General features: G+C 42.6%; 1 protein-coding gene across 1 annotated transcript in view; it reads right to left on the bottom strand.

Annotated features, from left to right (window-relative positions):
• ap1m1 (adaptor related protein complex 1 subunit mu 1) overlaps positions 1-10896 on the bottom strand; it is a 40267-nt gene extending 29371 nt beyond the window's left edge. The window contains exons 1-4 of the mRNA XM_084118741.1: positions 10660-10896; positions 9158-9314; positions 7655-7722; positions 7275-7405 (exon numbers count right to left, since the gene is read on the bottom strand). Coding sequence (XP_083974867.1) covers positions 7275-7405; positions 7655-7722; positions 9158-9314; positions 10660-10701 — 398 coding nt within the window. The 5' untranslated portion in view covers positions 10702-10896. The remainder of the gene's footprint in view (positions 1-7274; positions 7406-7654; positions 7723-9157; positions 9315-10659) is intronic.
• Between the last annotated feature and the right edge of the window lie 1069 nt (positions 10897-11965).

The following is an 11965-nucleotide window of genomic DNA, read 5'->3' on the forward strand; positions in this document are numbered from 1 at the left end:
GAATGTAAATGTAAAAGATGTAAAACTTTCAAAGCTCAAAGTGCAGATTATTGTCTCCCAAAAGAAAGAATCGATTCTGAACTGCCCGAAACAAGTCGTCAGTAACTTTAATTAATGACCAATCAGAGCAGAGCAGACCAATCACAGAAGACTGGGCCATCTGACCAATCAGAGCAGAGTAGACCAATCACAGAAGACTGGGCCATCTGACCAATCAGAGCAGAGCAGACCAATCACAGAAGACTGGGCCATCTGACCAATCAGAGCAGAGTAGACCAATCACAGAAGACTGGGCCATCTGACCAATCAGAGCAGAGTAGACCAATCACAGAAGACTGGGCCATCTGACCAATCAGAGCAGAGTAGACCAATCACAGAAGACTGGGCCATCTGACCAATCAGAGCAGAGCAGCTCTCGGAAAGGCGGATTTTAGAAAGACCAAATCCTTGACACTGTGATAAAAGAGCTGATGGAACAAATAAAGTGTATGTTTTCTTTGATGCATGTAAACCTGTTGTAGGAGACTACAAAACAACATTAGGAACTATTCAAGTAGAATAATAGGGACACAATAATGATTAAAAAAGACTTTCCATTGAATGTCAGTCATATGGCTTGAGGGCGTCTTAACCCTTTAGAATCGGCTGTGTCGTACCAGCAAGCTGTATTCATTTTACCGTAACTCTTAAACCGTTTGCACTATCAAACCAATCAAATTGGCCCTAACAGTAGACAACATGCGCTTTTCGGCAATATATGACTTATTATGGTAATTTCATGCTTTCCGTCAGCAAATGACAGCAGCTTTCTGGCAGAGCGGGGTCAGAAGGATTTGAACTGAAGTGAATTTGGATTGCATAAAATAATAAAAGAAACGAACAAATACATGGCGGGAGACAGCAGAAGAGGGGATTAGGATGATTTTTAATGAAACTTGGGAGGCGGATGACGTTACTCTTTCACGTATCTAAGCATGTGGTGTGTGCATGTGTAGCCTAGTATGAATGCATGCATTTATATGTGTGTGTGTATGAAAAAAAATGTCCTAAATGAAAACTGTGCAACCCAATGTCACAAAAGACTTGTATATATGTATTATAGTTCATTTTTCAACTTAAGTGTTCTCTTACGAGAGTTCTCTCGTACTGCGTTTTTACTAAAACGCTACGGGAAAAGTCTCTTTTCACGAAACACTGAAGCAAAAAATTATCCTTTAATTTTCATATATGTAAAACGCGTTGCAGCAGCAGTCAGCTATGGCGAGACGGCTTGCTCGCTCATTGGCTGCTCTGCGGCAACTGCATAAGCCTATCGAGCGAGGCCTGGGGTGACGTCAGGCCAATGAGGGCGCTTCGCGCCCTCCTCGCCACTTCCCGCCGAGACGGGCGTGGCTTACCTCTATAAAAGGAGCTCGAGAAGGCTGATTCACTTGATTTTAATCTCTTCAGCGAAGCGCACGCATCGCTGGATCACGAGGAAGCACGCGTCGTCTGATGCAAGCACTTCAGCGGGACGAGCCCTTGAAGCCGCTGGCCAACGCCGCCTTCTACCGCCGTACCTGCTGCGCTTTCCGACGCCATATCCTTTACATTCTTGTTCTTGTGTATGTGTGTGTGTGTGTGTTCGCTTTGCAACACGCACCCCTAAAAGAGCTGCGTCTTTTTCAAGATGCCTTCTCATGCAGCGCTCGCGCTCGCTGACGGCGAAACGCCTTCACTCCGAGCCAATTGCCTACGGTGACTCTGAGGACTCGCCGGGCATCCTTTCCGAGGCTGCCCTTCCTGGAAGCGGATGGCGGGATTAGTTTTTCTTTACGTTACAAGAAAAGCTACCCTGCCTCTGCACGCGTCATTCACCGGCGAAGGAGAAAAGAGTGTTCTTAGTCCCACCGTTGGTCGGTCTGACCTCTTTTCTCTCACATTTCTCAGTTCCCTGTTCGGCAACTGGAAATATTATTGCAGCAAGTGAGTCTGTTACACGCTTGCCTGCCAGCAAACGCCGAAGAATACATGTTGACGCCGCTTTCAAAAGCCTGTATCCCCCTGTGGCTCAGTGGTGGAATTATACGTTTTCCACACGGGGGACCGGGGTTCGTATCCCGGTCTAGCGGCATATATATTTATGCCGCCAATGCTTTGCTCTGTCAGTCCCCTGAAGGCGACTGCAGAGATGCATTTTGCAGCCAGCGAGCGCGTAGTACCCGCTTGCCTGCAACCGAACACCGTTTCTACGGTTCCCGTGCGTCACTGGCGAAAGGAGAATGGAGTGTTTTCAGCCCCGCTGAAACTGGGCGATATCCACTCTTCTCACATTCTGGCATTTTGCAGGCGTCTGAAAATGCAAATCACTCTGTCTGTTCCCCGAGAGGCAACTGCAGACGTGTTTTTTGCTGCCCACGAGCGCGTGGTACATGCCTGCAAGCAAACGCCAGTGTGGATAATACTCGCGCTGACTATATCTTTGTATCTTCACTGTGGTCCAGTGGTAGATTCTTAGACTTGCGCGCGGGGGATCCGAGGTTCGAACCCCAGGCCTGCCGGCAGAAAATATTTATGCCGCCGAATGCAAATCACTCTGTTTGTTCCCCGAGAGGCAACTGCAGACGTGTTTTTTGCTGCCCACGAGCACGTGGTATATGCCTGCAAGCAAACGCCAGTGTGGATAATACTCGCGCTGACTTTGTCTATGTATCTTCACTGTGGTCCAGTGGTAGATTCTTAGACTTTCGCGCGGGGGATCCGAGGTTCGAATCCCAGGCCTGCCGACAGAAAATATTATGCCGCCGAATGCAATCACTCTGTTTGTTTCCCGAGAGGCAACTGCAGACGTGTTTTTTGCAGCCCACGAGCACGTGGTACATGGCCGGACTTCTACCGAAGCCCACACTTACTCACGGTATTTTCTGGTGTCCCGGCCACGGCTGATGGTGCTATAAGTGTAGTGTCGATGCCCACTCCTCAGTGCCCATCTCTACACACAAGCACAGCCCTACACTTAGGGCTCGCGCACATAAAATCGACTCTGGTCGATTGCGCTTCCAACATAGTGAAAGTGCCCGCACAAACACTATGTCTCACAGACCACAGGCTCTCTGTAAAAACGAGACCTGTGCGCGCTCGCTCTGCTCAGTCAGACAGCGCGCCCAAAGCAGTGAATGTGCCCGCTTCCCGCCCACATTTACTCGCAGACATGAGTCCCGCGGGACCCGCTCAGCCCTCCCTCACTCAGTCAAGCGCTGTAGTAAGGTCGAGGACGAGCGCTCTGCCCGCTGTAATAAGCGCGCCCCCCGCCTCGAATGCCACAGGCATAACGCCTACGTTATTGCGCCCCGAAGCGCCTCTGTCGCACGGCGAACAGAGCGCGCTTCGCATCCAGCCCTTAGCCAACCATGCAGAAGCATGGGCAGCGCTTCCAGGGGTTTCGGACTGGGTGCTAGGCATTATAAAGAGAGGCTTCTCGCTACAGTTTTGTCGACGCCCTCCCCGCTTCACAGCGCGCGTCCAACTACGGTGGTTTCAGAAGTAGCACACCTACTTCGCTCCGAAATATCAAAACTGATAAGCAAAGGGGCGATAGAGCGTCTGCCCCAAGCTCAAAGCGAAGGGGGGCTATACAACAGATACTTTCTAGTCCCCAAAAAGGACGATGGTATCAGACCCATACTGGATCTAAGACGGCTGAACAAAGCATTAGTGAAACGCAGTTTCAAAATGCTCACGACCAGGAAAATCCTCGCGCATGTTTGCCGAGGAGACTGGTTTATGTCAATAGATCTGAAGGACGCGTATTTTCAAATACAGATAGCGTCACATCACAGGCGATACTTGAGATTCGCCTTCGAGGGTCAGACATACCAGTATACAGTCCTGCCGTTCGGTTTGTCCCTGGCACCTCGTACATTTACGAAATGCATGGACGCAGCGCTCGCTCCTCTCAGACTCAGAGGCATGCGAGTGCTGAACTATTTGGATGACTGGTTGATCCTAGCCCAATCACGATCTCAGCTCGTGGAGCACAGAACCATTTTACTCGATCACCTCGAGAATCTTGGTATCACGGTCAATTGGGCGAAGAGTTCACTGAACCCCAGTCAAACGATTTCGTTTCTGGGTATCGTTCTGGACTCGCAGTCTATGACAGCGCGGCTGTTGCCACAGCGCGTGCTGCACATTCAGCGCGCGGCGAAGTCTTTCCGCCGCAGCGCTTTCACCCCGCTCAGGAAGTTTCAAAGGATGCTGGGTCTTATGGCCTCAGCATCGTCAGTTCTCCGGCTGGGCTTGCTCCGCATGCGCCCGCTGCAGTTCTGGTTGAAAGCGCGGGTGTCCGGTCGATTATGCCTCAAGGTCGATCAGAACTGTGTTACAGCCCTGGTGCCTTGGATGGCGGACGACTGGTACCGATCAGGTGTAAGCCTGGGGACTTCCTCGGGAGTGAGGATGGTGTCGACAGACGCATCCACCTCGTTCTTCGGCCTGTGGTCGGAACGAGAAAAGCTCCAACACAAAAACTTAGAAATGCTGACAGTGCACAACGCGCTGACGCGTTTTTGTCCCCACATCAAGGACCAACACGTCATAGTCCGTTCGGACATCATGGCTGTGGTGTCCTACATAAATCGCCAGGGCGGTCTGAAATCCACATCCCTGTACAGGTTGGCGAAACGCCTCCTAATATGGGCTCAGCACAACTTACGCTCGCTGAGAGCAGTGCATGTACCTGGGCTTCAGAATGTGGGCCCAGACAGACTGTCCAGGAACAACGTTCCCCCGGGCGAGTGGTCTCTACACCCACAAACAGTCCGGCTGTTGTGGGAGAGATTCGGCAGAGCGGAGGTGGACCTATTCGCGTCCCACGAAAACGCCTACTGCCCTGCGTTCTTTTCAAAGAGCGATAGCGCGCTGTCCCGAAGGTGGCCGCGCTGCCCGCTATACGTTTTTCCCCCCGTCTCCCTCCTGCCACAGGTGTTGGAACGGGTCAGGGAAACAAAATGCCCAGTGCTGCTTGTAGCACCGTTCTGGAAGAACCAAGCATGGTTCCCAGTCCTGATGCAGTTAGCAGACATCGCTCCATGGCCAGTGCCGTTGAGGAGAGATCTCCTCTCGCAGGCCGGGGGCTCGATTTGGCACCCACACCCGGAGCTGTGGTCCCTTCATGTGTGGGCGCTCAACGGATATCCGTTGGTCTCGCAGAGGGAGTCATGAATACCATCACTCAGGCTAGAGCACCGTCGACTCGGCGGCTTTATGCTTCGAAGTGGTCGGTTTTCTCCGGCTGGTGTACAGCTCGGAGCCTATCACCCCTCGAATGTGAGGTAACGGAGGTTCTCTCCTTCCTACAAGAGCTGTTGGATAAGGGCAGATCCCCTTCCACGCTCAAAGTATATGTGGCGGCTATTTCAGCGTTCTCCGGTTCAACGCTGGGTCAGTCACTGGGAAGGAACGATTTAGTCATCCGCTTCCTCAGGGGAGCTAGGAGACTGAATCCACCCAGACCTCCTTCAGTCCCTATGTGGGACCTTTCTACGGTCTTGGCGGCCATGAAAGGTGCCCCTTTCGAGCCTATCCAGTCTATTAGCCTCAAACATTTGTCTTTCAAAACAGTGTTTTTGATGGCTCTCGCTTCAGTGAAGCGCATAGGCGATCTGCACGCGCTCTCCGTGAGCCCGGCATGCTTGGAGTTTGGTCCTAATGACTCTAAAGTCATACTCAAACCTAAGCACGGCTATGTGCCGAAATCCCTCAACACGCCTTTTCGGGCTCAGGTTATTTCCCTGTCTGCCCTGCCGGCATCGAGTGAGGAGGGGGACTCGAGTTTTCTTTGCCCTGTTAGGGCTTTAAGAGCTTATATGTCCCGCTCTGTTGTCTTCAGACAGACAGAGCAGCTCTTTGTCTCGTTCAGCGGACGTTCCAAAGGAATGGCTGTTTCGAAACAAAGTCTATCCAGATGGATAGTTGACGCCATAGCGCTGGCTTATACTGTCAAGGGCATTCAATGCCCGTTGGGAGTCAGAGCGCACTCTACGAGAGGCGTTGCCTCCTCGTGGGCTTGGTCTAGCGGGATTTCCCTACAGGATATATGTACGGCGGCAGGCTGGGCCTCTCCGTCTACATTTATCAGGTTTTATAACCTAGAGGTTCCCGCCTTACAGGCTAAGCTTTTGTCAGTGTAGTCGATTCAGCTGTCTAGCTAGACCTCTGAAATCGCAGGCGCAATGCGCTACCGACTATCTTGGGCAGAACTGTGTAAGACCCACATTTCCCACATTAGTTCAGGCTCCCTACCCTGTCTATGTGATGTCATATTCGCGTCTGTGGACATGTCTATATAAGGACGGAGGGAATCCCCTCTTGTCTTTAGACTCTCCCTGTGAGGTCGCGTTAAGCCTGCGGACGCTACAGTATAGGGAATTAAGGCTCCCCTCCCTTATTCCCTGACTCTGTGTGAGTCTATCTGGTGATTATGCACTGTATGCCTGAAATAGCTTCCGGTGATCGGTGTTTTTATCCCAGCACGCACAGCGTTTTACAAGGGGTTCCCGTAGCGTTTTAGTAAAAACGCAGTACGAGAGAACTCTCGTAAGAGAACGTACTCGGTTACTAACGTAACCTCGGTTCTCTCTAGAAGAGGGAACGAGTACTGCGTTCTCTGCTGTGCGTATGGTTCACTCTGGTTCGCTTCGGCGATCAAAATCAAGTGAATCAGCCTTCTCGAGCTCCTTTTATAGAGGTAAGCCACGCCCGTCTCGGCGGGAAGTGGCGAGGAGGGCGCGAAGCGCCCTCATTGGCCTGACGTCACCCCAGGCCTCGCTCGATAGGCTTATGCAGTTGCCGCAGAGCAGCCAATGAGCGAGCAAGCCGTCTCGCCATAGCTGACTGCTGCTGCAACGCGTTTTACATATATGAAAATTAAAGGATAATTTTTTGCTTCAGTGTTTCGTGAAAAGAGACTTTTCCCGTAGCGTTTTAGTAAAAACGCAGTACTCGTTCCCTCTTCTAGAGAGAACCGAGGTTACGTTAGTAACCGAGTACGTTTTTTCTGTTTTTTTCTAAATAAAAATCAGTCAATTTATTCTCGTTTTTTTTTTTTTTTTTTGTCTATTTAAATTATATTTACAAACTCACCACACACAATAATGGTGAATAACTGTAATTTGTTGAAAGCTAATGCACATGAAGATAGCACATCGTTTTAGAATTTTACAGTCAAAAACCGATTTTAGCTTCAGGTTCTAAAGGGTTAATGCCTCATAAAAGAAAATCAAACACGAACTCACTCCTGAAGGATCTTGCTGTCTGTAGTTTGAGGATATCCAAAGTCCATGAGTTCGTCCAGCAGCTCGTAGATGATGACAAAGTTATCTCTGATGCTCTCCTCCTCCAGCTCCTTAAAGTACTCAGAGAAAACCTGAAAAACAGACACATCAAACACCAGTGAAGATAAAGCAAGTGATCGTGAAATGTAGTATGCAATGATAAAACCATATATTAATGAAGCTGATTTTGAGATTATTATCAGTATCGGCTGATTAACAGAGGTGTTAGCGCCCCCTTGTGTTAATTCCACTCTATTGGCCCTAATAATTATGGTCCAATAAGGTGAGAAATCACTTTATGCCAAAAAAAAAAAGAAATGTACAATTCACATGTGACATACCTGAACAATTTTGTAGAGGAAGGAGAAAACCAGGGAGACGCAAGCATTCTTTTTGGATGTTGCAACAACTGTTTGTCAGCAGGTTAAGAGACAAAACATGACTAAAAGAGACAATTAAACAATAAAATGATTCATTAATCTTATAACAGCTTTGTAATTTGAACATTGTGGCTCATCCAGTGATCCAGATCTAAAAGCTGGAACTATCCGTGTCATAATTATAAGTTAATAGGGCAGCTTAATTAATGCAAAAATCTTAAATCACTTATTTGGTAAATATTGAGATATAATAAATACTGCAATATTCCATAAAAAAATAAGAATTGTTAATTTTGATATCCAATTTAATAAAACATTACACTTGACTTAGTCGCAAATGCCAGTGAAACCCTATGAAGCAATGCAAATCATATAATCAAATACATATTCAATGGTAGAATATAAAAATATTGACAAGTCATTGACTATGAGATGAAATAATAACAGAAGTTGAAATATGCATACAGATACAGTACATGTCAAAAGTTTGGAAAAATTACTATTTTTAATGTTTTTGAAAGAAATTCATTAATATTGTGATATATTATTACAATTTAAAATAATTGGTTTTCAATTTATTATACTTTAAATTATCATTTATTTCTGTGATGCAAAGCTGAATTTTCAGGATCATTACTCCAGTCTATCACATGATCCTTTAGAAATCATTCTAATATGATGATTCATTATCAAAGTTGGAAACAGTTCTGCTGCTTAATATTTTTTCATAACCTGTGATACTTTTTTAGGATACTTTGATGAATAAAAAGTAAAAAAAAATAAAATAAAAATAAATAAAAAGAAGCAATTTTTTTAAAAATAGAAATCTTTTGTAACAACAATATACACTACTGGTCAGTAATTTGGGGTCAGTAATTTTTTTTTCTTTATTTTTTTTTAAATAAATCAATACTTTTATTCAGCAAGGATTTGTTAAATTGATAAAATAAAAAGTGATAGTAAAGAAGATTTATATTATTAGAAAATATTTTTTATTTTGAATAAATGCAGTTCTTGTTAACCTTTTATTCATCAAATATATTAGGCAGCAGAACTGTTTCCAGCACTCATAATAAATCAGAATATTAGAATGATTTCTAAAGGATCATGTGATAGACTGGAGGTCACGTGACACTGAAGACTGGAGTAATGATCCTGAAAATTCAGCTTTGCATCACAGTAATAAATGATAATTTAAAGTATAATAAATTGAAAACCAATTATTTTAAATTGTAAAAATATATCACAATATTACATTTTCTGTATTTTTGATCAAATAAATGCAGGCTTGATGAGCAGAAGAAACATTAAAAATAGTAATGTTTCCAAACTTTTGACCTGTACTGTATATTACTATAAGAGCACAAGAAGTACATAATTTCACACGCAATGCTTTATGTTTTACTTTTAAAAGTCTACTTTTACACTCTATTACATATAACAAGCTGCAGTGTGGAAGGATACGGTACAGGTTGTTGTGTTTAATCCACATGAAACGAACTCCACCGTGAGCCAGGATGGGTGACAGCGTGCCCTCCTCTTCTTTATCCATCAGCAGGCTCATAAAATGCTCAATCTCGGACATGTCCACATCACCGCGGTAATTACGGCAGATCAGGACCTGAACACACACACACACACACACACACACATGATGGCTCTTACTGCACAGCTATTCAAATTCACTGACTGCCATCACAGAGTCATTACCAATATTTGCTGATTTTCTTCTACTGAGACAGAGATATTTTCTGAACGTCTTTATACGGGCTGCTAACAGACGAGGATGTATCCATATTATCCCAGATTCACTACAGTAACCATGCATGATAACCAAGGCCAGGAATGAGCAGTTTACCAGATTAAACAATAAGACTAGTTATACATGAAGACTTCAGATGCAAAAGCCTCTAAGTGCCATCTGAAATTTTCTTCTAGAATGATCATTTTTATCAAGCTTGTATGTTTATGTTCAGTTATTTCACTTTAATGGCAATGAAAATGACCTATTAATTGTCATTAAAGTGAAATTACTCAACTTAAATATACGAGATTGAAAAAAATGCTAATTTTATTAGAAAATTTCAGATGGCAACATTTCTTTCTTTACTATACTTGCAATTTAAACAGTCAAATTATACTGTCTTTGCAATGCAGTAAATAGAATACAATTTAAGGAAAGCTTAAATGTGTAATTAGATCTCGGCATCGGCTGAGAAATTAAATATGTTTAATATCATATGCTGTTTGATGTGTCAAATTGACTCCACTAATCATGTTCGTGTAAAGACAGACAGATGTTAAAGTCTCCAAAAAAAAGTGCAATGGTTAAAGAATCGTTTTTTGTTTTGTTTTTGCACATGTACCATTACATTACATGAACATTTTAGCAAGGTGATACTATAGCATTTGGGTAATACTATAGTATTATTTGATGTACTTTGCAATTACCATGGCAAAAATCATTGTAGCAGCACAAAAGTGCATTTATCGAAATTTTTCGAAAACTAAAACAAACAACAACAACAGAAAACTGCATTTATAAAGCATATTTCAAGCAAATGTCAAGTCAAAATGCTTTTCAAAAGTGACAGATGAATTAGATCTTATTAAACAAACTCAAGTACGAGGATGGAGGCAAATAAACCAAAGTATAAGGATGGAGACAAATATCTGCTATTTATTAATTAGTGAGAGATAATAATGAACTTTTGACTGAGTCACAATATCAAAAATATATATCAGTTTCTAAGCAGCTGTTTGAAGGGTGAATTTAATTTTAATTATTTGAATCTCAGTTTCATTAACTAATACATGATGATCGACTGTTAAAAATCTTCGTAGGTTTCAGATTAGGGGAACACGTTTATTGGTTTTAATTGAGAATAATTTTATTTAAATCGCCTCATGTTCATGTTAGATGTTGATTAGCTTTAGCCTTCAGTGCTAGTGAACCGTTATCTTACCTTCCCCTTCAGGTCTAACACATAAACAGCGCTGGCCGACATGTTCGCGCCTTCCTCGACCGCTTTATCGTTGATCTACAGAAGTCCGCTCACTTCTGGGACATTTGTTGGTTTAATAAAGAACTGTCATCGGTTTTAGGAGCTCAAAGATACTCAAACATCATCAAATCGCGGATGGGAGAGATTTTGAGGAACCGGGCGGCGCTGCTGAGAGCCTGTAGCGCCTCCTGCCGCACTGGAGGAATGAGACAATACAGTTTGTTCAAATTCTTTAGAATAACATGGGTTGTTTCCCGTGTTTATTAAAATAATAATAATAATAAATCATTATCATTATTTTATTTTTTTATTTTTTACAGTCTATGGTTGTTTCACTACAGCTGTCGAGTGTCGACAGCTGTGTGAACTGGATTAGTCTTTCCACTAGATGTCGCTCGAGGCTAAGCACTGTTCCAAGTATATTATTTTTAAAGAATAATAATAATAATATATGATTTGAAATAAGAATAATGTGTGATTTGAAGCGGTTTCAAAACCTCTTTAACTTGTTTAAATTATAAAGAATAAAGTCACGTATGAGTCTCTTTCCTTTCAATTTTGTTTATTTATTTAGTTAGTTAGTTAGTTAGTTATTCATTCAATCCTACATTCATTTATTCAATTATTTGTTTAGTTATTCATTAATTCATTTATTTATTTATTTATTTAGTTAGTTAGTTAGTTAAGTTAGTTAGTTAGTTAGTTAGTTAGTTAGTTAGTTAGTTAGTTAGTAATTAGTTAGTTAGTCCGTTTATTAGTTATTTATTCATTCAATCCTACATTCATTTATTTGTTTAGTCATTTATTTATTTATTTATTTATTCATTCCTTTGTTTATTCCTTTATTTATTTTTATTCTTATTTATTTTTCTTGCTACCTCCCTTAAGTGTCTGAAGATTATGCTTTTCTTTATTGTGATGAATGGTGCTATTGTTTCTTTTATGAACCATTTTAATAGCATAAATGCACGAAATTATAGATACAAATTAGATTTAAATACATGTCTATTTGTGTATATTTTCATATGCATATTATTGTCCCTATACTTGAGTTTGTAAATTGATAGTGTTCAATAAAAAATAAAAAATAAAAATTGCAGGGCATATGTCAAACTGCAGGTGAGACTGTTAAACTGTTATTAATATTTTGAATTAGCATTTTTTTTTTTGTAATTTTGTCTTGCTTATTATTATTATTATTATTTTAAATGTTATTATTTAGGTTTAATTAATTTTTTAATTAATCAGTTCAGTTTAGTGTTTATGC

This window comes from Abramis brama (assembly GCF_963993115.1).
Source record: "Abramis brama genome assembly, chromosome: 7".
Taxonomy (NCBI): Eukaryota; Metazoa; Chordata; class Actinopteri; order Cypriniformes; family Leuciscidae; genus Abramis; species Abramis brama.